The following is a 27,951-nucleotide window of genomic DNA, read 5'->3' on the forward strand; positions in this document are numbered from 1 at the left end:
CCCAAAACCCCTCATCCCTGCCCTCCTCTGGCTGCTTCAAACAGCTCAAACCTGTGGAAGAACATGGACAAGGGAGGAAAATAGGAAAACCCCATCTTGCTGCCCTAAGGTTTGGGCCAGGAAGGTCCCTTTGCTTCTCATGTCCCCAGACGGTGGCCACTTCCCCCCTCCTATTATGTGAGAAGCAGAGAGGTTATTCCCTGCCCTAACCACCCCCCGCCCCTGCAATGTGGGGGGGTAAAACCCGCTCTCAGCCCCCCACATCAGAGACCCCATAGCCAGGGAGAGACACGGAGCCTTGTCCTTGTCCCTTCACTGGAGCTGAGCAGGGCGCGGAGGGTGGGGGCATCCTGGGGTGCCGCCTAGGGTCCAAAATGGGTGTTTGTGCCTTTAAATCTGCCAGGATGGGGTGAAAAAGAGTGATTTGGGGGGGGGGAGGACAGCGATGAGTGGCTCCAGGACCCGCTGGGAGTGGGAGTGTGCAGCACGGGTGCCACAGATGGGGGGCACCCCCCAGCACCAAAGCCAGCGGGTCCCCCGCATCCCCAGTGCTTGCAGCATCGAGGGGCTGGGACCTCCCAGCTTCATCCCACTGCCCTGAGACCCCCCCCCAAGCACCCCAAGAGGGCTCAGCCCACCCTGGGAAACGTCCCCCCCGGGCACCGCAGAGCTGCTGACGGGGCAGAAGTGCCCGGAAAGGGCCCCGGGGCTGCGGTTCGCGGGGCACAGCGAGTCCGGGACAGGGTTTGGCTGGGGGAGGTTGGTGGCCAGAGGCTGCTTTGCGGCCAGACGTAGTGATTTTGGTTAAAACCCGTTATCTGTGCCCCCCCCCCCCCTTGGGGTTTAACCCAAATGCTGATGTTTTCCCAGCTTGTATTTGAAAGGAATACCACTGGGAACGCAAAGGACAAGCAGGATCCGGACCGTCCGTGGTTGTCCTTTAGGGGTTTGGGGAGAAGGACGGGGTCAGGGCGCCCTGCGGGCAGGGTTGCTGCCTTCCTGCCTGTCCTGGCACAGGGACACAAGCCCATCCCGAAGGCCATTTGGGACATGGGGGTGATGCTCGGAAGGGACAGATGGAGACATCTCAGTGGGGACAGATGCATGGGCTGGACAGATGGACACCCATAGGTGTCAGGAGCTGTGCCTGCTCCCTGCCTGCACCCTGCCTGCACCCTCCCTGCACCCTGCCTGCACTCTGCCTTCTCCCTACCTGCACCCTGCCGGCACCCTGCCTGCTCCCTGCCTGCACCCTCATGCTGCTGGAGGTGTGCGGGTGCTTTGAGGGTCCCGCCTGGGTGCAGCATCCCATGGACATGGGGTGGGGTCCCTGCCTCAAACGGAGGGGCTGGTGTAGACCCCACGGTGGGGACCCAGTGGTGCTGATGCTGATGACGAGGAGGGGAGGAAGGCAGCCCTGCCCATGCCCCGCACTCCAACCAGGGCTGAGCGCCCCCCAGCCGGGCTGGGTGGTTCCTGGAGCTCAGCTCCTGCCGCCATCCCGCCTGAACTGATTTTTCCTGCTGATTTCTCCATTTTCTGGAATTTTTACTTTCTTGGTTTTTTCCCCTAGGATTTATTTTTCTTTCCTTGCATTATTATTTTTTTTTCCACAGTTATTTTTACTTCCTTTCCTCGGAATTCCTTTCCCCTGATTTCCTAGAAATCCTCCTCCGTTCGCTTTATGTGCCCTGATTTGGCACCGGTTTGATTTATTCCCTGCTTTTCCCACGGCTCCTCCTCCTCCCCTCTCCCGCCGTGCCCTCCACCGCCAGGGGGCGCCACGGCGCCTCGCCCGCTCCTCCCGACGCCGCCGTGTGGCCTCACTTGCCCGGCGGGTGCGTGCTGACGTCGGGGCGCGCTGACGTCACGGCGTCACGCCCCTGAAAACCGAGAGCGGCGGCCGCAGTGCCCGCCGCAGCGCGGTACCGGAGCGAGCCGAGCCGGGCCGAGCTGAGTCGGAGCGAGCCGGGCCGAGCCGAGCTGAGCCGGAGCGAGCCGGGCCGAGCCGAGCCAAACCGAGCCGAACCTAACCTAACCTCTCCGCCTGCCCGCCGTGCCCCGCTTCGCCCGGTACCGCGGGCGGCCGCGGCCCGCTCCGCCGCCTCCTTCTCCTCAGGATGTCGGTGCTGGAGCCCGCCGGCGGCGAGGAGGTGAAGCAGGCCAAGGAGGTGGAGGACGCCGAGAAGTATTCCTTCATGGCCACCGTCACCAAGGCCCCCAAGAAGGTACCGGCACCGGTACCGGCGGGAGCAGCCCCCGGTTTGGGGTTTGCAGCGGCGCTGGCAAGAGCAGCCCCATGGGGATGGGGGGGGTGGGAAAGCGGGAGCGGGTCCGGTTTGGGGGTGACTGAGGAGCGGAGGCTGCCCTTCAGTGAGGGTTGGGACCGGATGGGCCCCCCCCCGTCCCGGTTCAGAGGGGCGGGGGCCAGGCCTGGCCCGGCGGAGAGTGCGGAGGCGAAGGGGGGGTTTGGCTGTGGTGTGGGGGTGCCCGGGGGTCAGGGTGACCCCGGCAAGGGCACAGGGAGGTGAGGCCGGGGGGACCCTTCGTGGCGGTGGCAGTGCTGTGCGGTGGGGACCCGTTCAATAGGGCAGCAGGGACCGGGAGGTGCTGCTGTAGGGGACTGAGGGGCAGCAGGAGGAAACTGGGAGCTGGGAACCCCTCTTTGGGGTCTGTGGGAGATGCTGATGGACGCACGTTTGGGCTTGGGCATGAGCTCTCCTGAGTCACCTTTGCACCCTTTCAGCCTTGAAGACCTCCCAGGAGCATCAAAGGTGGTGCTTGTGTAACCCTGTGGGGTGCAATGGGTGAGCACTGGCTGTGGCAGGGTGCAGGACCCCCAGTAAGGTGGGTGAGTGCTCCTGGCTTGGTGTGGACCTGCAAGGCTTGGTAACTGCTTGGCACTGCTGCTGCCCTGGTCCCGGCGCTGAGGTGGGTTTGTGCTCCCAGTGCTGCACAGATCCTGCTGCGGCCGGAGGTTCCGCTGGGCTGAGCATCGTGTTCCCTGCGGGGCTGCAGCCACTGCCTCCTTGGTGGAAGCAAAGGCAAAGCAGTCACGGTGGATGTGAACGTTCCCTTCTCTGAGGGAGCATCTCTCTTGTGGGGATGAAGGGGAGCATCTGACCCCCATGGCTGGGTTGGGGGCATCTCTCCTCACCCAGGCTCATGGCTGCTGCCAGGGAGCAGGAGCTGGATGCTCTCCCTGTGCCCCTGCCCTGTTTATCCAGGCTCTGGACATAGCCTGGAGGAAGGAGCAGAGGAATGCGGAGCTGGGATCTGCCACATCCAGTCGTGCTCAGCACAGTTCAAACTCAGGGACTGGTTTTACCTTTTCCTTACTGGCATCTTCCTCAGAGCTCCCAGTGCAAGGCTGCAGCCTGAGCTGAGATGGGAGCACAAACTTCCCACCCTGGAGTATCTTGTGGGGCCCAGTTCCATGTCCTAAACCCAAGTGGGATGTATTTCTAGGTGGGAATCAGTCCAGCACCCTCAGAGACAAAGTTTCCTCGTGGTTTTGGGGTTACTGCAGGCTTTATCACCTTGAATTTGGTGCTGTAACCACAGGCTGGTCGCACGCATGAAGAGCCTCAGTCAGACTCCGCAGCCGTTCCTGGCTGGGGGACGATGTTAAAGGTGCCCTGAGCGACACAAGAGCTTGGGGCTGACAACAGCAGCAGCAGAGAGATGCTGGGGAGCTGTGATGTGGCTGAGGTCAAGGACAAAGTGCTTCTGGCCACTGTTCCTGCCTGGCTAGTTCCTGTGAATAGGCTGGGTAATAGCAGAGGTGTTGGCAGGAGGATAAAAGGAGGAGGAAGGGAGAATTCCCCTCCTGAGATAAGGTGTTGAGTCCCCCCGGCTCCCATCCCTTCAAAGCAGGATCCTGATTAAACCATTAAAACTCCTGTTTTGATTCAAGTCAAAGTGACTTTTGTGCTCTCAGCGTGCTCCCAGGCCAGTGAAGAAGATGGCTGAGAGAGATGATTTTACAGCATCAAGGTAGCAGCAGCAGCTCCTGCCTGGCTAAAAAGGCTCCTTGGACTTTGCTGATGCAGTTTGCATTTGGAGATGGGGAAGGTGGGAACGTGGCCAAGCTTAGTGCAGGCTCCATCTCCTGTGTGTGACTGCTGCTGCTCAATGGCTTTCCAAAGAGGAGCCCTCATTCATGCTGGCGCTTGGGGAAAGTGCCAGTGTGCAGTGGCAGAGCCGCCGTGTCCCGTGCCCAGCTTGGACCTAAGGGAGCATCTTGGATGTAGCTGGAAGCACATTGGTGCATTGGGAGCACCCGGAGCGAGCCTGAGCGGCGCAGCCATCCCAAGGGATTGCTGGCATCTTTGTGTCCTCCCTTGTCAGGGGCTTGGGCGAGGTGGAAAAGTGAGGCAGCAGGAGGTAAGAGGTGAAGAGATTAAGTATGAGCAAGTCTGGGTCTAAGCAGGAGCTGCTGCAGTTGGGGTGGCTGGAGCTGGAGCCTGTCTGCAGGAATGGGGTGCATTCTCCTTCAGGAACCAGGGTTCCCTGGCTCTGCTCAAGCTCCTTTGTGGTCCGGGCAGGGTGGTTCTTTGGAAGGGAGTGGGATAAGGGCAGAGGCTGAGTGATGCTGAGCAATCTCCTTCCTCCAGTGAATGCCTTGGTGGTGCTTGTGGCTTGACTGGGTTAAGTGAATAGGGCTGTGGGGATGATGGGAGAGCTCAAGGGCAGGTTGTGCTCTTCCAGCTCCTCATGTGCCCTCACCTCTGCATCTGGGCATCGTTCTGCCTCCATGGAGACTGGGTGCCCTTGACAGCAGTTGCTTTCCTAATCCGTGTCAGTGCTGGAGCCTTAAACTCGGAGCTGAGCCGTGGGTGCCCTCGAGTGGGAAGGACCTAAAGCGGGTGCTGTCCCTGTCTGTCACTTCACCCGATCCCGTTGCGCCCTTGTCTCGTGGGGCTGCCGAGGTGCCTGGTGGGCTCCGGGCTGCTGGCAGGCAGGCAGACAGACGGATGCTCTGCACACAGATCTGCTTACTCATGCAGCGCGCCTGGAGCGAGAAACGGGCTCAAGCCTTGACTTTGCTTTTGGGTGCTGAGCTACTCAGCACCTCCGTGCCCCAGGGAGCCTGGGGCCCGTGGAGGGTGTGTTTGAGTTGGTGCTGTGTCCCTGCGGATGCTGGCTCCGGAGGGATCCCGCCGAGGCTGCGTGGCAGGGAATGCTAATGCACAGCGCTGCAGCTCTGCAGGGGTAGGAGCCGTGCGCTGTTGGCATGGGGGTGGCAAGAGATGGGAGAGGGGGATGGAGCCCGTGGGGGGCTGGATGCCTTCTCCAGAGCATCGCTGCTGCTGCTGTGTGGTGCAGTTGCCTGCAGAGCTGCTCTCCTGCAGCCGGAGCAGTGTCTGACCTTGCTGCATCCCGCTGCTTCCCTGCCCTGCCACGGCCTCTTCCCAGAGCCCGGGTTTCTGCCCTGTTTTCCTCAATCCCAAGTCATCTCTGGTCCCTGCAGCTCTGCCAGGCTGGGTGCGAACACCTCGCTGTGCAGGGGGTGACACTGTCCTTGTACTGACAGAGCTCCTCGGTCTTCTTCCCCCTTCAAATTCATCCCTTCGCCCATAAATCCTCCTCTTCCTCTGTGCTTGTCCGGGCCAGTGGCCACCAACCACCTCCTCCCCTGCTTCTTTAACCAGATGCCCTGCACTCAACTGGCCTTGCTTCCTTACCCAAATCCTCTGTTCGTTTGCTTTCTCCCTCTCCTCCTGCTGTGATTTTCCCTTCCCATGATGAGATTCCCAGGCCAGGATGAGTTGAATGGCTCATCCCGCTCCATACGGACTGCCTGGGATGAGTCTGGCTTTCTTGGGGTGCAGGAAGCGCTCAGCAGTGAACACGTTGTGGTTAGATGGTCACAAGCTGAGCTGGGCATACCCTGCCCCTTGGGGAGAGCAGCGATGAGTTCCTGGGGCTGGGGCAGACAGGGCACCACCGGGGCTGTGTTAACAGCAGGGATTTCTGTTATAAGTCACTTTTGGGTCCATCCCATCGCTGTGGCTTTCTGGAGGATCTCATGGCTCTCCAGAGGGGGGTTGTCCTTGGCACCCAGCACTGCTGCAAGGCCAGAAGATGTTGAACTGGGGAGCAGAAGAAAGGAGATTTTGGGCTCTGACAGACTCAAGTCATCTTTATCCGTGCCGAGACGTGTGGCTTTGGCTTCTCCATTCTCCCGCTCCCGCAGTCCCGTGAGGTAGGCTGGGTTTCCACTCCGCTTTGGAGGTGGGAGAGCAGTTGGATGTTCATTCTCCTCAGCCTCCAGCAGCATCTCCTGTCATCTTTTGACGGTGTGGATGTGGGGGCACCCATCTGAGCAGAGCCGCTCCTCCTGCGAGCCCCGTGGTGCTGGGTGCTGCCTCCTTCCCACGTGAGCAGCCAGGTCTGCAGTGTGGGAAGCGTGCTGGCAGCACAAGTGTTTGCTTCAGGCCTTTCCCCAAATGCAGCTTCTCTTTCCCCGCTGCGGCTCCAGCCTAGCACAATGCTTCCTATGGGACCTGCATGGTTTTCCCCCTGCTTTCCTGGCTGTGCTCCCTGCTAGGGCTCGGGTAGCTTTCCTCTGGAAAGCAGCTCCTTAAGATCAGGTTGGAGTTGATCCTTCTGGATAAACAACTGCAGGGCTATGCAGGTGAGGATCGTGGCCATGCTGTTCCTCTGAGGAGCGAGTGAGTGCCTCGGCCCGGGGTGTTTGAGCAGGGGAAGGTGTTTGCTGCTGCCTGGTTGTGTCTTTTATCATCAGGAGCTTCCTGCTGGCGACGTTTGCGGAGGGCTGGTGCGTTTCCTGCTGAGCCCTTTGATCAGGGCTGCTTATCTGGGGACTCTGACTCACCTTCACTCACCAGGGGGTGGTGACATTCGAGGTGAGGGTCCGCGGGCCGGCTGCTGGCTCCAGGGAGCTGCAGGGAGCAAAGGACCTTGTGGGAGAGCTTCTGCAGAGCGCACGGCCCCAGTCCTCAGCAGGACCATGGCTTGGATCTGTCACAGAACCCCAGAGTGGTTTGGTTGAAGGGACCTCAAAGCTCCTCCAGCTCCAACCCCTGCCACGGGCAGGGACCCCTTCCACTGGAGCAGCTTGCTCCAAGCCCCTGTGTCCAACCTGGCCTTGAACACTGCCAGGGATGGGGCAGCCACAGCTTCTCTGGGCACCCTGGGCCAGCGCCTCAGCACCCTCACAGGGAAGAGCTTCTGCCTAAGAGCTCAGCTCAGTCCCCCCTCTGGCAGGTTAAAGCCATTCCCCTTGGCCTGTCCCTACAGGCCCTTGTCCCAAGCCCCTCTCCAGGTTCCCTGCAGCCCCTTTAGGCACTGGAGCTGCTCTAAGGTCTCCCTTTAAGGAGCCGTACTCTAAAGTGGGGCTGGGAGCTGCTGTAGGAGCCGTGGGGTGTCCCACCGAGGAGGAGCAGCTTGTTACCACCTCAGCAGGGTCTGCTGGAGCCTCTTAGCAAAGCTCTGGGGCATCCTGCTCGATGGTCCAAAGAGAAAGCTGCCACCTGGGATGTGGTTTTGAGCCCATGGGAAAGCAGGATGCAGTCGCTGGGGCTATTCATGCTTTCAGGAGGCTGCCCCGAGTGCCCTGTGTCACATTGAGCTGCTTGAACTGTGCATTTTAATTACACTTTGGGATCAATACGGTGGCCTTGGTAACAGGCTTATTGCTGCTGCAGAATCTGTTTACTTCAGGTTGGTGACAGCCAAAAGAACTGAGGTGGCCGAGGACATGATGTTCCAGCTCGTCAAAGAGGCGGCATTGTAATTGGGGTGAGCTCGGAGGTGGGTCCAGCTTCCCCTTGGCTGCCTCCTCTGGACCTGGAGTCCTCTGGCAGAGGAGCTGCTTTGATGGCAGAGCCCTCAGTTGGGTGGGGGTTGTAGGAACCTGGTTTATCTCCAAGGCGTGGGCACAGGGAGTAGGGAGCAGCCTGGAAAGGAGGTTCCCTGGGGCTTTGCCCTGCTGAAACGCATGGTTTGGTTTCCTCCTGCATGGCCTGGGGTGAGGCTCAACCTGCGCCTGCTGTTCTGTGCCTCTCCTCCTTTCACCTCTCTGCAGGGAGCCCCTGCTTGCACCGTGGGGAGAGGCTTGTGTCCAACCTGGAGTGAGCGCATCGGGGCCATCCCTGTTGACCTTGGAGCTGTCAGCCCCTTGTGGGCAGCACAGCCCATGTCTCCCTGCATTAATCAGCCCCTTCTCCAAACCTCCTCCGAGCTCACCATTCCCACAGGGATGTCACTTCTTATCCCTCCTGCTCCATTTGAAACAAAGGGGCTGAACTGAACCAACCCTGTTTGCAGGAAGGAGTTGCCTTTGCTCTGACACGAGGAGGGTGATGTTTGTCCATCCCAGGAGTGATTCCTCTGAGGCCTGAGCAGTGAAGAGCCTAAACTGGAGCCTGGGGGTTCTCTCCTGCCTTGCCTTTAAGCAGACACATCAAAATCAAGGTGTTTTCTGGGACTGCAGGGTGTTGGTGAATGAGAAATGGGCAGCTCAAGGTGACTGGAGATACCATGTGAGGGGTCTGTGGGGGTCAGAGAGGGCAAGGGGCACGGGGAGGATGTGGTTCCAGTTTTCCTATTGCAGGGCTGTGTTGCAGACAGGCTGCTCCTGTTTAGGCACTCATCCTGCCGGGCATCTTCCCTTAGAGCTGGAACATCGGGCTGGAGGGGCTGGTCCTGCTGTGATTCTGGCGGAGAAAAGGAGGCAAAAGGGGTCCCCAGGATGCCAGGCAGATGGATTCCTTTCCCAAAACACGGGGGCTGCTGCACTCTCAGGCTTGGGGGTTTCAGCCTGAGGGCTTTTGTGGCTGACCCTGGCTCCAGAGCCATGTGGTGGAGCTGAGTGAGCTCTGCCCGCTCTTCCAGGCCTCTTGTAGAGCCGTGGTTGTGGAGCGGCTTTCTAAGGGAGTTCAATGCTCATGGAGGCTGCTTCCCCATCACCTGGGACACCTCCACGTTCCATGGGCTTCCAGCTCCGGCTGAGGCCCTCGGTTTGCCCACAAGCCATTGCCAATGATGTAACCCCCAGTGCTGCCCATGCAGCGCTCCCAGCGAGGTAACTCTGGTTAATGCTCATTATCCTATTCCCATGAATGCGGAGGTGGGAAGGCTGGGATGTCTTTAAACGCGGTGGTTTGAAGGTGGGATGTGATGCTTGCCCATGCAGGCCTCATGGGGTTATCCTGGGAAACGCGATGGGAGGTCACCACCATTAAGGATCCCAGGTAATCCCGAGTGTTGGACTTTTGCTGTTCCTTCAATGAAGGAGATGCTTCTCTGTGTTAAAGCAGGAGTGAGCCTTTGCCTCAGTTCCTGCAGTCCAAGGACGAGATTCCTTATCTGCTGGCAGGGAGCTTTCCCCAGCTCTTGCCGGAGGCAGCACACCTTTGGCCTCAAGGTGTTCCTAAGGCAGCTGTTATTCCCGGTTATTGTTTAACAGCTGGGCACTCAAAATCCCATTTATTCCCCTTAATCCCACCTTCTGTTTGTTTTTCCTATGACTGGCGTTTACAGCGCTGCCCATGATGGCTGAACTCTTGCTGTGATTTCCAGCCTCTTCTCATTTGGAATGAGAATGAGCCCATTTCTGTCCTGGTGCTGCTTTTGTGCCAAGCTTTGGGATTGGTGTGGAAGTTCCTAATTCTCCTCCGGGCCTCACAGGGACTTTGGGCTGGGACATTGCCCCAGTGCTTTACCCCAGCAGCCCTTCTGTGCCGGTGGAGGATGGAGGCTGCTATCAGGGCTTGGCTGCTTTCCTGTGCCAGGACTGCAGTGCCCTCTATTTCCTTGTCAGGAGCAGTGGGAAGGATCCCGGGCCTGAGCTGGCTGAGGCCCCTGCTCAGGGAGGTGTCAGGGAAAGAGCCAGGTGGGTCCCTGGGAGAAAATCCTGCCCCGGGAGCTGCAGGCACAGACCCAAGCAGTGGGTTCCAACCCACAGAGCAGAGCAGCACCCTCAGGCTGCTCTTCCCAGCCCCAGTGCTGGGCTGCACCCCCAGAGTGAGCACAGAGCAGGGAGGGGATCCTGTCCCTCTGCTGCACTCTGGGGAGCCCCCCCTGCAGCCCTGATCCAGCTCTGGGGCAGCAGCACAAGAGGGACGTGGAGCTGCTGGAGCGAGGCCAGAGGAGGCCATGGAGATGCTGCGAGGGCTGGAGCAGCTCTGCTCTGGAGCCAGGCTGAGAGAGCTGGGCTGGGGCAGCCTGGAGAAGAGAAGGCTCCTGAAGGGGAGACCTGAGAGCAGCTCCAGTGCCTAAAGGGGCTGCAGGAAAGCTGGAGAGGGGCTTGGGACAAGGGCCTGTAGGGACAGGCCAAGGGGAATGGCTTTAACCTGCCAGAGGGGAGACTGAGATGAGCTCTTAGGCAGAAGCTCTTCCCTGTGAGGGTGCTGAGGCGCTGGCCCAGGGTGCCCAGAGAAGCTGTGGCTGCCCCATCCCTGGCAGTGTTCAAGGCCAGGTTGGACACAGGGGCTTGGAGCAAGCTGCTCCAGTGGAAGGGGTCCCTGCCCGTGGCAGGGGTTGGAGCTGGAGGAGCTTTAAGGTCCCTTCAACCCAAACCACTCCAGGATTCTAAAGGTTTGGGTTGGGGGATCCATCAGGAGTTCTCCTGTTGCCAAGGCCACCCTTGGGGCAGGAGCAGGTCCTGCTCCTCCTTGTAACTTCTCTAGCCAGGGTTGTACCACATCCAGCCACGTCCACCCTCTCCTCTGGCATCCCTGCAGTGTGATGGGCCTGAGGCCATGGGCATTGCTCACTCACCTTGGCAGAGGGAAAATGGGATTGGTTTAGGAATCACATCACCAAATCCACCTGAAGCCGCTCCCCTTGCAGGTGGGTCAGGGGTGCGGATGGTGAGTGGTCTAGGTGGAAGCCTTGGGAATCCTAGTGTTCCAAGTACCCGATTTTACCGTTCCTTATGGAATGCTGTGGTCCAGAAATACCCCTCCGGGGCTGGGTAACCTCATGGGGAGAGGAACTGGAAAATGCCATCCTGAAATCCCTGTGTGCTATTGGATCATGGAGCAGGAGCCGTGTCCCCTGGAGGGCTGGGGGCTGCGGTGGGATCCCTGCCCTGTGTCTAGACACTATCCTGTGGGAATGGGGCTTGGCTTTCCCAGCTTGGCAGCAGGATGGGGGGGTCTGAGGACACCAAGTCCTCTGAACAAACCCAGTGCCTGGTCACGGTGGGACTGGTGCCAGCACCGGGGCCAGGCACTGGGAACCCGCGGTGAGCAGGATTTGGATGGCTTCAGCCCTCATCCCGAGGGGTTCAGCCTGGCAGGAGGCTGTGGGGAGGTCAGGAAGCCCTCCAGGACCCGGGTGCTTATGGAAGCAGCTCCTGGAAGCACTGAGGAGGTGGCACAAGCAAAGCTTCTCGTTGACCTAGAACAGGAGAAAAGGCTCCTGTTGGTTACCTCCGTGTGGGCCCTGGGCTGCCTCTTCCCTCCCTCGCTGCTGCAAAGAAGTGAATTCAACCACCTTGGCCTTTAGGAAGAGCCAGGCTGAGGGTGGCAGCCCCAGCGCCCTGCGAGAAACCAGCCCGAGCTCCCTGGGAGGCCCAGTCCTGCAGGTGAGGACCCCTCCGTGTCTGAAGGTGCTTGGCTCCAGGTCTGCAGAGCTGAGCCTCCAGCCCCTCCCCAGCCCCGGCTGGTTTGGGCTCTAAATCTGGCTGAGCTTCCAGGAATGACACAGAAAGGGTGAGCCTAAAAGATGGGATACACGAGGGCTGCCCCAGCAGCGTGGCACCTCTTACCTTGGGTGATGCGCAGAGCCTGCTTTGGGACCCCATTCCCAGCCCATTCCAGGCTTGAAGCGCGCTTCTTTCACGCTGTTGTGGCTGTGCCATCACTCGTGTTGTGCCTAATGGCAAATAATCATCAGAAAGGGTTTATAGGTACCCTATAGAATAGGGGGGAGCTCCTTGAGGGTGGCTGCTCAGCTTCAAGGTGGTTTTGGGATGCACCAGGCTGTGCAGCCAAACAAGATGGATAATACGGGTCTGAGTGTCCTCATTTGACCCCTTTCATGGGCCATGGGGCTGTATCAGCAAGGATGATGCTGCCTCCCATCCTGCCCACCCAGACCCAGCGCTGGGAGGGGTGCTTTGAGCCCCACAGTTGGGAAATGTCGTATCCGCATGGGAATGGGTATGGACACACCGGGTTTCGCAAGGGGAGAGAATGTACTTCAGGCTTGGCAGGTGTGGTGGGAGTGGGCAGGGAGCAGCGTTGCTGTGTGAGACCTTGGCAGGAGATGTGGGATCCGGGTGTTTTCCTACAGGATATCTCCCAGAAAACCTGTTCTGTGCCAAGCGAGGAGCTGCTTGTTTGACACGGGGCTGACCCAGGACCCCGGCCCTGGCTCTGCCTGGAAGGGGATGCTGATGCTGGCGAGCGGCCCATTGCGGTTGCCCTGCAGAGGAGCGGGTGCTGCCTTCCTTCACCTCCTTGCTCAGGAATTGCTGTGCTGGGAAAATATTTTCCTTGCTCTCAAACCCTCGTGCTCCACCCGGTTGGAAAAGCTGCTTCCAGCAGGATAAAGACTGGGATGTGTTCGGTCCCGATCCCAGTTACCCCTCACTGCAGCCGCCTCACCCGCAGCTGGGGATCCTGGTCCTTGATTCCTGTGACAAGCTGAAATCCCCCTAATCCCAGGGGATTTTCTCCCTTGCCTTAATGCAGCTCCGGAGCCCAGCACGTGGATGGGAACGCAGCCCATGGTCACCCACGTCGGTCACTTCGCACCCGCATCCTCCCTCCTCTTCCTCTCGGCTGCTTGCCGGATGCACTGCTCGTTTCCCAGGCTTGCAGGGGGTTTGGTGTGTGAAGAATTCCTTGGCTTTGGAAGCTGCTTGCAGTGGGTGATGGTAATTTTAGGCAGGGCAGATTGTGCTAAGCTCTGGAGTTCAGCTGAGCTCTGCTAAAGCCACGCTGGGGATTACTGTGGTTAATTCAGCACTTGGGTTCTTTAGCAGTGATTTTATCTCCCCCTCTCCTCGGACTCGAATCCCCCATTTCTGGAACTGCTGTTTCTCCTAAAAAGTGGAGCTCTGGAGCTGGTTCATGGACACTCCCTGGGGGGGATGATGGTGCCTGCTCTATCTTGGTTGTCTTGATGGGGTGGATGCAGGAGCTCTTCATTCCCAGCCTCTCCTTCCCATTACATCCCAGACCAGCTTTGCTCCATGAGGCCATCCAGATAGACGCTGTAAGCCAGAACAGACCCCCCTGGCTGGAGCAGTGAAACCTGGGTTAGCTGTCAGATTCACCTCTTCCCTGGAAACCTTTCCCTGGGATGGAGCCAGTTCCTCAGCTGACACTTGAAGCTGGTTTAATGCCAGCAGCTGCTTTATGGGGTGTGTTTATGGTACCCTCTGCTTTGATGCGCTGCCAGAGGAAGAGGTGGGTGCAAAGGGTTGGGAATCCTGTGTGTTGAAATGACTGCTCTTTGTTTCACCCTTCCCAGAGGTGCCTCTGACCCAGCACCCTGAGGATGCTGCTGCCTCCTAGAGCTGCTTTTGCACCTCTGGGCTCTTGGTGCCCTCTGGTTCCTCCTTCTGCACCCAACCACCCGCACCAGTTGCAAACCCAAACTTGCAAACTCCATTTAACATTCCCATTCCTTCCGTTAATGCTTTAGTGGGATTCAAGCTCCCCATAGCCTGGCCCAGAACCCCCGTGTGCTGGGCTGCACCCCCAGCGCACGAACAGCAGAGCAGGGAGGGGATCCTGCCCCTCTGCTGTGCTCTGGGGAGCCCCCCCTGCAGCCCTGATCCAGCTCTGGGGCAGCAGCACAAGAGGGACGTGGAGCTGTTGGAGCGAGGGCAGAGGAGGCCATGGAGATGCTGAGGGCTGGAGCAGCTCTGCTCTGGAGCCAGGCTGAGAGAGCTGGGCTGGGGCAGCCTGGAGAAGAGAAGGCTCCTGAAGGGGAGACCTTAGAGCAGCTCCAGTGCCTAAAGGGGCTGCAGGAAACCTGGAGAGGGGCTTGGGACAAGGGCCTGTAGGGACAGGCCGAGGGGAATGGCTTTAACCTGCCAGAGGGGAGACTGAGCTGAGCTCTTAGGCAGAAGCTCTTCCCTGTGAGGGTGCTGAGGCGCTGGCCCAGGGTGCCCAGAGAAGCTGTGGCTGCCCCATCCCTGGCAGTGTTCAAGGCCAGGTTGGACACAGGGGCTTGGAGCAAGCTGCTCCAGTGGAAGGGGTCCCTGCCCGTGCCAGGGGTTGGAGCTGGAGGAGCTTTCAGGTTGCTTCCAACCCAAAGCGGTCTGGGAATCTATGGATTTGCACCACAATGATGGGGATGTCTGCTGGCAGTCCGGTTTGGGAAGCAGATATCCTGCTGTCATGTATCCAGTATGGAGGAGATGGGTAAAAACCTTTCATCAGCATCACCCACAGAAATGCCTGGGATGTTTGGGTGAGCTGATGGATCTGAACTGGTGCTCATCATTCCTGGAGGGGATGCTGGAGTCGCTGCCATTGCCCCACATCACCCCATACGTCCTCCTTGGGCTGAGCAGTGCCTTTCACGTCCCTGTTTCCTCCCCCTGAGCGATACCAACGCTGCTTTTAGCCCATCAGCTGGGTTCCTCCAGAACCACGGCTCCATTCACAGCCACGCAAGTGCTGCAGCCACCCCAGCCTGTGCAGATCCCTCCTTTCTGGCCTGCATCATCTCAACTCCATAGTTGCATTCTGCCCTTGAAGGCTGCTTCCCACATCAAAGCTTTTGGGATGCTTGTGGCAGGGAAAACCCCTGGTGGAGGCCACTGGAGCTGCCTCTTTCCATCAGCTTCGTTTCCCGAGGTCTCCTGGCTCCATGCTTTGTTAGTCCCACTCCCTGCAAAGACATCTCACCCCTGGGAAGTGGCAGAGTTAAATCCTGCAGGGATGTGATCAGAGGGAAGGGGCCACGTTGGGGCCCTTTGTCAGGGTCTCCTGCATAGCAGCAGGATGGGGATCAGCCTGGATTCCCTGCTGCTGTTGCCCACTTCCCTTTCATCTCCAGCATCCTTCTCTCGCCGGAGCAGCACTGAGGCGCTTTGCTGGCTGCGCACAGGGCTTGAGGCAGCAGCTGAGCACTTTGGGGCTATTTTCCCCCTTCCTTTCAGCTCAGTGCACTTGAATTTGATGTGCTGGTGGTAGGTGCCGGAGCCTTGAGTTGCCTCTGGCTGAGGGAGGAGGTTTGGTTTCGGGCTTCTCTTACAATGGAAACATCTGTAATGCAGAGGAGCCTGAAAGCCAGCGCAAAGTCAACTGCTGCTTGTTGGAATGTTCTCTCTTGCCCAGTTTTTTTCCCCTCCCTGCTTTTGGTGTCCATTTTGGAAGGCTCCGGCGTGTTTTTAACCTGTGGGATGCTCCCGGGCCAGGCCCTGGAAGCGTTGGGGCTGGGAGGTTCTGCTGGGAACACCCCAGCTTTCCTGCTGCTCGGCTTTGGGCAGGAATCCATCAGGATCAGGTGGGGCAGGGGCTCTGCCTGCCCAGGCTGGAGGTGTGTTTGTGTCTCACTTCCTTGGAGGAGCCCCAGGAGGCAGAGGTGGGCTCCAAGGGTGTTGGAAGCTTTGCTGGGTGCTCTTCTCATCTTCAGCTGTTGAATCTGCTTTTCCTGGTGGTGACAAATGATCAGGCAGAGGAAAGGCTTCAGTTGTGGCATCTGGAACCACGGATGTGCTCCTTGATGCATTGGGGATGCTCATTCCTGTGGCTCCAACACGGAGGGTGGATTAGAGGGACCCAGAGGTCCATGTAGCCTGGCAAGAGGATGTGCCACAGGGAGCATCGGCTGACTGAGCTCTTCTCTTCCTTTGCCCCTCTCAGCAAATCCAGTTTGCAGATGACATGCAGGAGTTCACCAAGTTCCCAACCAAGACGGGCCGGCGCTCCCTGTCCCGCTCCATCTCCCAGTCTTCCACTGACAGCTACAGCTCCGGTAGGTGCCAGGCTCCTGGTCCATGTTGGTCCTCTCCCAAGTCCAGTGTTGGTGCCACTCATACTGTGTCAGGATGCTCCATGCTGTTGGGTTATACTGGGATGTGGAGGGGATGATTCAGGGGGGTTCTTGAAGCTCAGGCATGGATTACCAGGTGATTACAAGGCCAGGATGGAGCAACCTGCTCTAGTGGAAGGTTGGAATTGGATGAGCTTTAAGGTCCCTTCCAACCCAAAGCATTCCATGATTCTAGGATAACCCTGTTACCTCTGGGTTGTTTTAGAGAACCAGAGTGCAGAATTCCTGCTGGACAGTTGCTTTCCTTAGGAGATGTGTGGTTTGAACCAGAAGTGTGAGAGCTGGGAAGTGAAGCAGCAGGAAGCTGAGGGGTAGGAGGTCCCCAGCTCCTGAGACCTGGGGTAACCCTCTTGCTCTCCTGCCTTTAGCTGCCTCCTACACGGACAGCTCTGATGATGAGGTGTCCCCCCGTGAGAAGCAGCAAACCAACTCCAAAGGCAGCAGCAACTTCTGTGTGAAGAACATCAAGCAGGCAGAGTTTGGGCGCCGGGAGATCGAGATCGCTGAGCAAGGTACAAGCGGAGCATGGAGGTCATGGGTTTGGGTGCTGTGCTCTCTGGAGAGCAGGGGCTGAGCCAGGGCCGTTTCCATACCTCTTGCTACAGCCTCAGCTCTCCTGCCTTCCCACCCCCATCAGAAGATATGTGGGGAAGAGCTGGCTGGGACACCACGAGCGATGTGTGGCATCCGTTTCCTCACAGCAGCAGAGCTTGTGCTGGGTTTAATGTTCTGGTGGCTTTGAATGGAAACCTCGGGGGGCAGAGATCTTGCAACACCTTCTGAGATGTGAAAACCAAGAGCCCCAGCCCCTTCCCCTGGGGCTTGTGGGAAGCTGAGTTTCCATTTGCAGTGGGTGATTGGGTAACTTCGCTGTCGGCTGCTTTTAGACACAAGCTGCCAAAGCCATAGAAGGGGAAGATAATCCAGGCACAACCAGAGCTGCTCTTCTGAGAAGAGAAGGCTCCTGAAGGGGAGACCTTAGAGCGGCTCCAGTGCCTAAAGGGGCTGCAGGAAACCTGGAGAGGGGCTTGGGACAAGGGCCTGTAGGGACAGGACAAGGGGAATGGCTTTAACCTGCCCGAGGGGAGACTGAGATGAGCTCTTAGGAAGAAGCTCTTCCCTGTGAGGGTGCTGAGGCGCTGGCCCAGGGTGCCCAGAGAAGCTGTGGCTGCCCCATCCCTGGCAGTGTTCAAGGCCAAGTTGGACACAGGGGCTTGGAGCAAGCTGCTCCAGTGGAAGGGGTCCCTGCCCGTGGCAGGGGTTGGGGCTGGAGGAGCTTTAAGGCCCCTTCAACCCAAAGCATTCTGTGTGCCCGCACTGTTCTCATCTTCTTTAGGTGCTTCTCCTCGGTGCTGCCCTGCTGCAGGGCTGGTGACTGCCCTTGGCAGTGCCTGTGCCAGACCTCTCTCATTACGTGGTTAAGTGACAAATGACCCTGGTGGTTTGGTCCCGGTTTGGGCAGCCAGGCCAGCGATGAGGAGCTTTACTCCTGGCTCTGTAACAGCTGGAGCCAAAGCTGTGGGGTGGATGTAGCTTCGAGACCCCCGAAAGAAGAGCAGGTGTGGACCAAGGCCGCAGTAACCCCTCTCTCCCTCTTGCAGACATGTCTGCTCTCATCTCCCTCAGGAAACGAGCTCAAGGGGAGAAGCCTTTGGCTGGAGCTAAAATCGTCGGCTGCACCCACATCACAGCCCAGACTGCGGTGAGAGCAGGGTGAAGTTTGCTGCGTTCCTCGTGCCCCGGGGCTGTTCCTGGGCTGCTGTGCCCATCACTGCTCCCTCAGGCCTGCTGCTCCCCCCCTGTCCTGCAGGTGCTGATCGAGACGCTGTGTGCGCTGGGAGCGCAGTGCCGCTGGTCTGCCTGTAACATCTATTCCACACAGAACGAAGTGGCGGCCGCCTTGGCAGAAGCTGGTGAGTGCAGCAGAGCCTGGTGGGGCAGAGCCCTTCCAGCTCCTCCTGGCCCTGCAGCCGTGTCCTGTGGGGCTGCTTTGAGGGATGGTTTGGCCCAAATACCTCTCAGGGAAGGCGAAACAGGCCTGAGGCTGGTGGGGGCTGTGGTTTGAGCTCTGCGTGGCCCCTTGGCTCTGCTATCTGTGGCTTTCTTGAGTTGGCCAAGCAGGAGAGAGCTCAGCCAGACTCGGCGGGTGCCAAGGATGCTCCTCTTCTTCTAGGTGTTGCTGTGTTTGCCTGGAAGGGGGAGTCGGAGGATGACTTCTGGTGGTGCATTGACCGCTGTGTTAACATAGATGGCTGGCAGGCCAACATGGTAATGAGCCTCCTCCCAGCCCTTCCTCTCCCTCTGTGGAGTGGTCACTGGGTGCTCCTCACCCTTCCCTCGCTGGGGCTGTTCTTGGGCTTCGCAAAGGCCTCTGAGCCCCATCAAAGCGGGGATCCTGGAGAATGGCAGCCAGAGCTGGGATGGGGGTTGCAGGAGCTGCAGAGGTGATGTCCTGGGTCCCATCAGCTGCAGAGGTGATGTCCTGGGTCCCATCAGCTGCAGAGGTGATGTCCTGGGTCCCATCAGCTGCAGAGGTGATGTCCTGGGTCCCATCAGCTGCAGAGGTGATGTCCTGGGTCCCATCAGCTGCAGAGGTGATGTTCTGGGTCCCATCAGCTGCAGAAGTGATGTCCTGGGTCCCATCAGCTGCAGAGGTGATGTCCTGGGTCCCATCAGCTGCAGAGGTGATGTCCTGGGTCCCATCAGCTGCAGAGGTGATGTTCTGGGTCCCATCAGCTGCAGAGGTGATGTTCTGGGTCCCATCAGCTGCAGAGGTGATGTTCTGGGTCCCATCAGTTGCAGAGGTGATGTTCTGGGTCCCATCAGCTGCAGAGGTGATGTTCTGGGTCCCATCAGCTGCAGAAGTGATGTCCCACAGCGCAGCGGTGTGGAAGAAGAGCTGAGAAACCACAGGACCTCTTTCCCCCCAGGGTCTGCCCTATGGGAGCTGCCCCAACTGCTCCTCCCAAAAAGAAGGGGGGTCTCTCCAGGGGCTATTTCCCTTGCTGGAAGCAGATGACACCTCAGAGCACGGGCCATGATCACTAATGGTGCAGTAGCACATGTCAGTGGGCTGTGACAGCTCCTGCAGCCTTTCCTTTTGAGGCTGCTTTCAGGGCATGCATGTTGTGGCATCCTTCTGCTCTCAGTTAGTGCTGTTTATGGGCATGTTTCCAGGCTGCAGAGCAATAGCAGAGGCACAAAACCTTGTTAGGATCCATCAGCTCCTCATGGGGGGTAAGAAATCCTCTATGCTTTGGAGGACACCCCAAGTCATTGGCAAGGGGAAGGCAGGAGTCCTGGCCCCCCTTCAGTGCCCCACCAGCCCTCCATCGGTGCCTGAAGGTGTTCTCCATCCCTAGTTCCCTGTGCTGTCTCCAGTAAGTGTGTTTCCCAGTGGAAGGCCTGACTGCTCCATGTTCTTCTCTAGATCCTGGATGATGGTGGGGACCTGACCCATTGGGTTTATAAGAAATACCCCAGTGTCTTCAAGAAGATCCGAGGGATTGTGGAGGAGAGCGTGACCGGCGTGCACAGGTAGGAGCTTTGGGAAGCATCGTCTGGAGGTGGCTCCTTGGCTTGCTGCTGGCTGCTCTGACCTGCCTCTGCCCTCTTCCAGGCTGTACCAGCTCTCCAAGGCCGGGAAGTTGTGTGTCCCAGCCATGAACGTGAACGACTCTGTCACCAAGCAGAAGTTTGATAACCTGTACTGCTGCCGGGAGTCCATCCTGGACGGGTGAGTCCAGCCCTGCTCTCACGCACACGCTGCACTTGGTTCTGCCTCTGGAGCACACATCTGGCTCTTTGCTGCTTGGGTCTTGCTGTTTGCTTGCAGGCCCTGGGGATGGGGGCTTGTGCCATCAGCGGTGTGCGCTTGACTAATCCCAACACAGGTCTCTCTCTGTCCCCCAGCCTGAAGAGGACCACGGATGTGATGTTTGGAGGGAAGCAAGTGGTGGTTTGTGGTTATGGGGAGGTGAGTTTCGAAAGCAGCAGTGAGGGCTGTGAGTCAGCCTTCTCCTCAGCTCAGCAGCCTGCTGCTCCCTCTGCAAAGGCCTCTTGCCCTTGAGATAGGAGTAGATCAAGCCTGGGAAGCAGGTACCATGCTTAGACCCTGCTGGGAGCCTGGAGAACGAGCCTCGCATTTCCCCTTTTGCCTGCAGGTGATGGGGCTGCAAACCCCATGCTTCCTGGGAGCACTGGCTTTGAATTCTAAGTACCCATGGGTGCTCCCATCTGCTGCCTCTGGACTGAGTCCAGCATCCAGCCTGGCTGTCACCGAGCCTGGGGCACAGGAGGTGGGAGAGTCAGGCTGCAGCTCACTGGGAATAAGCCTCTGGCAGAGGGGAATTGTATCCCGATCTTGCAAGTGATGCTGCCCTGAGAGAGCGTGGAGCCAGGAGCTGCCACCTTCCCTTTACCTGTGCACTGTCTGGGGGGTGTTTATCATCATCCCGTGCTGCACAGGGCCTGGCAGGAGCTGCAAATGCTCTTCCCAGCAGGAATGTGCTCACTGATCTCTTCGGACCCCAGTGGAGCCCAGCTCTGCTGCACCAAGAGGCTGCCCTGGCTCTCCCCCAGCGCTCTGGGGTGGTTTGTGAGGCTCCAGCCAGGAGCTGTGCTGGGAGCTGGAGTCTCCAGTGCCCGTCCCCACTTCTACTGGGCACCTTCAGGACCAGGGAGTGCTTCCACCCTCACCAGTGTCCCCTTTGGATGTGGTTTGCAGCCCCAGTTTGCCCTGCTTGGCTCTGCTCAGTAGACCTGAGATTGGAGCTGGGTGATGTGAGGAGGTCTCTGGAGATGTTTCTTGCTGGTCAGAAGATGGGGCTGAGCAGGGTTCTGTGCAGGTGACCCTGGTGTTAGTGTGGGGAAGTGGTGTGGGGAAACAGACTGCAGCTTAGCTTGGTGGGGAGGAGGAGAGAGACAGATTTGCTGGCCCAGGAGCTCTGCTCTCCCCATGCTGAGCATGGGATGGAGGATCTGTCCCCCAGCAGTGCCAGGCAGCTCTGAATGCCATAGGAACCCTTTGGCTGGGGAAGTGTGCGCTGCTCCAGCCTGGCTTTAACCTGCTCATGGAGGAGGGCTCACAGGGGCTCCCGTGGTGCTGGGGCTGCACAGGCTTTGAGCAGGTTGGTTTGGGAAGCTCCTGCCTGAGCTGCAGGGCTGGTGCCCTCGGACTGGGAGCTGAGGGGCCGCTCACCGGGTCCATCCCTGAGCTCCTGGCCGCAGGCACGTGGTCAGGGTGGGCTTTTCCCAGCCTGGGGTGCACTGGGGCTGGTTTAGGGAAGCGATTGCGGCACTCGGTGTATCCCATGCTCTGCTCCATGCTGAAGCTTTACCCCGCAGGTCGGCAAAGGCTGCTGCGCTGCTCTGAAAGCCCTGGGAGCCATTGTCTATGTCACAGAGATCGACCCCATCTGCGCGCTCCAGGCCTGGTAAGATGTTACATGAGCATCTCCTCAGCTGCTCCCTGCCCTCCTCCAGAGCCTGCTGGAGGCTGAGGCAGAGCCAGGAGGAGCTGTGGCTCTGTCTCGGAGAACAGACTTTGGGTGTTCAAGGCCAGGTTGGACACAGGGGCTTGGAGCAAGCTGCTCCAGTGGAAGGGGTCCCTGCCCGTGGCAGGGGTTGGAGCTGGATGAGCTTTAAGGGCCCTTCCAACCCATTCTGTGATTCCATGCATCTGGCATTGCTGGGGGTGTGGAAGGGCGGCCTGGCTGCTGGGTGAGGAGGGAGGGATCAGGCTTCTCCTCCTCATCGTGGTCCCTCTCCCCCTTTTTTGCCAGCATGGATGGATTTCGGGTGGTGAAGCTGAGTGAGGTGATCCGTCAGGTGGATGTTGTCATCACCTGCACAGGTAGGGATGGGGAAGTCGGGGGGAGCCTTGGAGCAGGCTGAGGAGGAGCAGACATTCCCAAGTGGGTGTCTCAGGGGAGCTGGGGATGGAGGCCACATCGTCGTGTGCTGCTTAGAGCAATAGCTCTGCTCTGGCAGGAGCTTCTCCCATCCCACCCCAGTCTGCTCTTTGGCCACAGTCCTCCTCTGCCCCTGGGAGAAGCGACACCCCAGCCATGTGTCCCAAGGGTGTTTTGGGGTCTCCTGGTTAATTCATGGCACCAAAGATCAGCACTGACCCCATGTGTCTCTCTGAGGGCTTTCACCCTGGTGGAAGCTCATCTGCTCTTGCCCCAAGCTGAGCTTCTCTGACTTGGGTGCATGGAAGGGCAAATCCAAGGGTTGATATTCCCCAGCCTTGGCTTCACCTGTGCCCTCTCTGCCTGCAGGAAACAAGAACGTGGTGACCAGGGAGCACCTGGATCGGATGAAGAACAGTTGCATTGTGTGCAACATGGGCCACTCCAACACAGAGATCGATGTGGTGCGTCTGCCTTCCACCTCCGCTGCCCCCACCCCCCTGCCCCCCCGACCCTGACCCCAGCCTCTCCTCCTGCCGTTGCAGACCAGCCTGCGGACCCCGGAGCTCACCTGGGAGCGGGTCCGTTCCCAAGTGGATCATGTCATCTGGCCGGATGGGAAGCGGGTGGTGCTGCTGGCTGAGGTGTGCTCAGAGCTGCGCCACGGCGCTGCTTTGGGTCCCCATCAGGGAATCGCTGCGTGCCGCAGTGGGTAACAGGGGCTGAACCCGGTGGAAAGGTGCCAGGATCAGAGATCAAGAAAGGGTTTCTTGACTTTCTTTTAACCCCTTTTCTTGGAACATGGGAGGTTCCACATGTACCACAAGGGGCCATCTGGCTCTGTTCTTCCAAGCCTGGAGCCGTCCCTAGCAGCCACGTGCTATCTGCTTCTGGCTCTGGCAGGGTTTCCCATGCAGCAAACTGGTTGGATGTTCCCTCTTCCCACTGGAGCTCCTGTGGCTGTAGGAGGGACTGGTTCTTTCTAGGACCACAGAATCTCCCTGCCTTAAAGTTTAAAGGGTTAGGGTGGAAACTGAGGCAGTGTTTGAATGCTCTGGTCACGCAGGTGGCCCTGGAATCCCTGTGCTATGGTTGCTCCCTGGCTCAGGAAGGGGGTAGAGGTGAATCCTATCTTGAGACTCGGTTTGGTTTGGTTTTGGGAGCAAGTTCAGCTCTTGGCAAACTCCTGCTGTCCCCTAGGGCCGGCTTCTGAACCTGAGCTGCTCCACGGTTCCCACCTTCGTGCTCTCCATCACAGCCACCACTCAGGTCTGTACCTGCAGGGCCGGGCTGTGAGGGGTGGAGGGTGCTCTGGGGCCCGGTATGAACCTTGGGCTGGGGATGGTTTGGAAGAAGCTGGGAACATGCACTTGGATGGGTCTTTGGGATGGCACCAGTGCCAGAGGTACCGTAGCTGCCACCTCTTGGCTGGGATGCAGTTGGTGATGGTGTGAGCTTGCTGACCTGGTTACAGCTGGGAGAGAGCTTCTAAACCACTGAATACAGAAGGAACCAGGCTGGGGAAGCCCTTTCAGCTCATCCAGTCCAACCATTGCCCAGCACTGCCAAGTGCCCATGGCACTGAGGCCTCGTCTCCACGGGGTGTGAACCCTTGCAGGGACGGTGCCTGCAGCCCTGCCCTGGGCAGCCTGTTCCAATGCCTGAGCACCCTCTGGGGCAGGAATTGTTCCTCAGCTCCATCTAAACCTGCCCTGGTGCAGCTTGAGGCCGGTTCCTCTTGTCCCATCCCTTGTTCCTTGGGAGCAGAGCCCAGCCCCTCCTGGCTCCATCCTCCTCTCAGGCACTTGTAGGGAGCCATCAGGTCCCCCCTGAGCCTTCTCTTCTCCAGACTGAACCCCCCAGGTCCCTCAGCCCTTCCCCATCACACTGTGCTCCAGGCCCTGCACCAGCTCCAGTGCCTTTCTCTGGCCCCGCTCCAGCCCCTCAATGTCTCTCTTGCAGTGAGGGGCCCAGAGCTGAACCCAGGATTCGAGGTGTGGCCTCACCAGTGCCCAGTGCAGGGGCACAATCCCTGCCCTGGCCCTGCTGCCGCACTGGTGCTGAAATACAGATTATTATGTATTTAGCTAGCTCTCTGTATTGATTTTAAAGCTTTTAAAGAAGATCATCACTTGGTGAGCTTGAAGCTCCTTTCCAACCCTAACCAAGCTGTGAGGCTATGGAAAGAGCCAGGCTTCACGGCAGAACTCCTGCTGGTCTGCAAGCCCCTGCAGAGCTCTCTGAGCCCAGGTTTAAGCTGACCTCAGAGCTCGGCTTTGCTTTGTCTTTGGACTCTTGGGTTTCTACAGCAGAGCTTCCCTCCCCGGGGTGATTCTGGGGCTCTGGATGTTGCCTGGATGGGCACAGCCTGCGCCTTGCACTGCTGCGACTCTGCCTTTCCAAGGAAAGCGATGGCTAAATGGGGCTCTGAGGTCTGCAGGTGGTGTGAGCAGCCCTGGCTCAGTGATGGGAGAGACCTCCAGGGCTGGAAGCATGGGGGGGATCGATGGCTTAGGACCCCCATGCTGATGGTGGGAATTGCCTCATCCTTGCACTTGCGGGTTTAAAGTGCTGGGGACCAGGGCTGTGTTTCAGGCCTGGCGCTTGGCTGTGAAGCAGCCTTCGGGGCAGTGCAGTTCTGGTTCTGCTGCTGTGTGGCCGTGAGGTTTGGAGCAACACCACCAGCTTCGACCCAGCAGCGGCAGCCGTAGGGTTTAAAGGAATTGGAGCTGTGCCCCTCTCCTCCGTCCTGGGGCTCTGGTTTCCCTGAGGAGTTAAGCCCAGGTGCTGCAGAGGGGCTGGTGGGAGCTGTGTTCAGGGACGTGGAGCTGTTGGAGCGAGGGCAGAGGAGGCCATGGAGATGCTGCGAGGGCTGGAGCAGCTCTGCTCTGGAGCCAGGCTGAGAGAGCTGGGCTGGGGCAGCCTGGAGAAGAGAAGGCTCCTGAAGGGGAGACCTGAGAGCAGCTCCAGTGCCTAAAGGGGCTGCAGGAAACCTGGAGAGGGGCTTGAGACAAGGGCCTGCAGGGACAGGACAAGGGGAATGGCTTGAACCTGCCAGAGGGGAGACTGAGCTGAGCTCTTAGGCAGAAGCTCTTCCCTGTGAGGGTGCTGAGGCGCTGGCCCAGGGTGCCCAGAGAAGCTGTGGCTGCCCCATCCCTGGCAGTGTTCAAGGCCAGGTTGGACACAGGGGCTTGGAGCAAGCTGCTCCAGTGGAAGGGGTCCCTGCCCGTGGCAGGGGTTGGAGCTGGAGGAGCTTTAAGGTCCTTTCCATCACAAACCATTCTGTGGGTCTGTGATCTCTCTGGTCCTCTGCCATTGGCAGTAGAATCCTGGAGGCCCAGAGAGGGAGGTACCCTTGGGGGGGTGGGGGGGAAGCCTTTCCCTGGGGACAGTTTGGAAGCAGCTTTTGGCTCCATCAGGCTCCCAAACCCTTCTCCCTGCTGCCCAGAGCTTTGTGCCACTGTGGTGGCCGTCCCTGACTGTCCCCTGTGCTCTCTGCAGGCTCTGGCTCTGATTGAGCTCTACAACGCTCCCGAGGGCCGTTACAAGCAGGACGTGTACCTGCTGCCCAAGAAGATGGGTGAGTGAAGGCAGCCGGGGCTGGATTAGCCTTTGGGTTGCTGTGGGTGGGTTTGGATGGAAGGAGAAGCTCAAACCTGGGCTGGGAAAGGCTTCAGGAGCAGGAAGGCATCGGAAGCTGCAGCCGTATGAAGTGTGCGGGTTGGTTGGTGTTCCTCAGGGTCCTGCTGCATGGCCGGCATCCCTTAGCCTGCAGCTCCCAGGTTTTCCATGCTGTCCTTGTGCCTTTTGGTGCACATCCAGCCCTGCTCAGCACCAGGGCTTGGGCTCAGCTCTGCCGTAGGCTTACATGAGGGTGAATCCATGGTGCTGAACGGCCCCGACCCGCTGTGGTGCCATACAGGGAGTCCATGGAGTCCATCCATCACCCCAGCAGTGTCAGTGGGTGCCGTGCGCCCCCTGATCCCCCCTTTCCCCCTTGCCCAGATGAGTACGTTGCCAGCTTGCACCTGCCTTCCTTTGATGCCCACCTGACAGAGCTGACGGACGATCAGGCCAAATACCTGGGACTCAACAAGAACGGGCCTTTCAAACCCAATTACTACAGGTCGGTGGTGGCCAGGGCAGGGAGCTGCTGTGGCCCCATCTCATGGGTGCCTGGCTCCCAAGAGCTGTGTCCCCAAGCAGCCAGGGCCTCACCATCCCCTCTCTTCTCTCCTAGATACTGATGGACCATAGAGGAAGGACCAGACCACACAAGGCAACATTAGAGAGATTATTTTTAAAGATCATTTTTATTTGGGTTTACTTTTTCCTTTTTGTTTGTTTTTAACCACCAAGAGAACCTGGTTTTACATTGACCAATGTGATTTTAAGGTCACTTTTCTTCCCTTCTTTCCCCCCTGCGTTTTGCCCTTTTACGTGCTCCCATCTCTGATCTTAGCAGCCAACCTGGGGATGTTGCTTCTTGCTTTCATGCGGCTGAAGCCACTGGTGGCTCCTGGGGAGGGTTTTCCCTTTCCTGCCCCCTCCTGCAGCGATGGTTCGGGGTTATTTGTCACCTTTGCAGCCCGTGTTGCTCTCAGCGGGGCCCTGCAGATGCGGAGATGCTTTTTTGCCCTTCTCTCCTGTTTCTTTTCTTCGCGTGGATTATCTGCGACTTCTACATTGCCTTAACGAGCCCGGGTTCAGCTGCTGGAGCGCGGCTCAGGAGCAGGGCGGCGCCTGGTGGCCACCTCGAGAATAGCGCCCCAAGCCATGGGGGACCGAGGTGGCTCTGCGGAGGGGGAGGCCGCGGGTCCGAGGGTGCTAATGTGAATGGGGGTGGCATTATCCTCCTCTCTCCTAGGTTTGTGGTGTTGGGTTACAGCCAAACTGCCCCTTTAATTGAGTTAACCCCGTGGTTTGGTTTGGTTTCCCTTCCTCGTTTCCTTTTGGATCCTTAGGGCGGAGATGGTTTGGAGGAAGGGAAGCAGCAGGGATGCGGCCCCCTCTCCCAGCAAGCAGCGGGGGGTGGGTTGAAGGGGGGCTGTGGTGGGGTTTATTATGGGGTGTTTCTGTTTGAGCTGGACACAGAGCTGAGCCTTGGCTGGACCCCAGAGCCCTCTGCTCCGCAGCGCTGCCCCTGCCCTCCCGCAGTGCGTTTCAGCCGCTCTCATCGCCTCCTTCCTCCCCTTCCTCATCCTCTCCGGTGATGTTTCTCTTCTCCACCTCTTGCCGCTTGGCCCGGGGAGGTTTCTTTTGGCTCCTTTTATCCTCCCCAGATTGCCTCTTTTGTGCTTTCCCCCAGCCCAAGAGCATGGAGGGAAGGAGGATCCCGGCTGCCGGCATCTCCCGGTACATGGGTAATGGAGATGCTGTGGTCCCCTGAGGCTGCTCCTTCACCTCCAGCCACCCGGTGCCTGGGTCCCTCATTGGGGCTGTGCAGGTTTTGGGGTGCAAGGCTCCTTTGTGGATGGAGGGAAAGGGGAGGGATGCTCATGGCTTCGATCACCCTCTTCTTTTCCTCTCCACCTCCTTGTCCTTTGACTCTTCCTTCTCTGCCTGCCTGCTCTCCTCCTCGACTTGGGGTTCACCTGCTTCCAAGGCTCCCTTCCACCTTCCAGCCTTCCCGCTGGGATGGATTCCTGCAGGGAGGGACTGGGATCATTCCCCCTTGTCCTGTGCGGGGATCCCTGCACTGGGGGGGGTCACAGCCCCCCCATTTCCCCCCCCCCCGTTAGGGTCGAGCCTTGGCTCTGTAAGGGCTCTGTCTCTATAAAGCCATGTCACAGGGGGAGCCTGGGGCTGGCGGTGGCAGCGTCGGGCCGGGAGAGGTTTATTTTGTATATGAATGATTTTTAATGGATGCAATATTAATCCTTGCAGATGAGCAATAAATCATTAAACTCTAATTAAACTATTAGGAAAAAACGAAGCACTTCGGCTTGTGGGGAGTTTGTTTTGGAAGAGGGAGAGCCCCATCCGAACCCTCTGAGCATCTCCAGGGGGCTGCATTTTGGGGTCTGACTCCCCTCTTCCCCCTTTT

At 58.7% G+C, this 27,951-nt stretch overlaps 1 protein-coding gene across 10 annotated transcripts; it reads left to right on the forward strand.

Annotated features, from left to right (window-relative positions):
* Positions 1 to 1,070: 1,070 nt before the first annotated feature.
* On the forward strand, positions 1,071 to 27,789 carry AHCYL1 (adenosylhomocysteinase like 1). 10 transcript variants are annotated; one of them, XM_080633158.1, is made up of 17 exons: positions 1,071 to 2,228; positions 2,747 to 2,851; positions 15,804 to 15,915; positions 16,362 to 16,505; positions 17,595 to 17,695; positions 17,804 to 17,906; positions 18,167 to 18,261; positions 19,424 to 19,530; positions 19,613 to 19,729; positions 19,906 to 19,969; positions 21,340 to 21,428; positions 21,777 to 21,847; positions 22,275 to 22,369; positions 22,451 to 22,549; positions 23,106 to 23,174; positions 25,407 to 25,485; positions 25,911 to 27,789. In XM_080633158.1, the coding sequence occupies exons 2-17, from the start codon at positions 2,804 to 2,806 to the stop codon at positions 26,150 to 26,152; spliced, it is 1,635 nt and encodes a 544-aa protein (XP_080489284.1). In that variant the 5' UTR covers positions 1,071 to 2,228; positions 2,747 to 2,803; the 3' UTR covers positions 26,153 to 27,789. The 10 variants fall into 10 exon arrangements, 8 of the variants coding, with proteins under 8 accessions (XP_080489284.1, XP_080489286.1, XP_080489285.1 ...); XM_080633160.1 differs by having other exon boundaries at positions 2,747 to 2,774; XM_080633159.1 differs by lacking the exon at positions 2,747 to 2,851 and having other exon boundaries at positions 25,911 to 26,031; positions 26,146 to 27,789.
* Positions 27,790 to 27,951: the final 162 nt, after the last annotated feature.

This window comes from Psittacula echo (assembly GCF_963264785.1).
Source record: "Psittacula echo genome assembly, chromosome: 22".
Lineage (NCBI taxonomy): Eukaryota > Metazoa > Chordata > Aves > Psittaciformes > Psittacidae > Psittacula > Psittacula echo.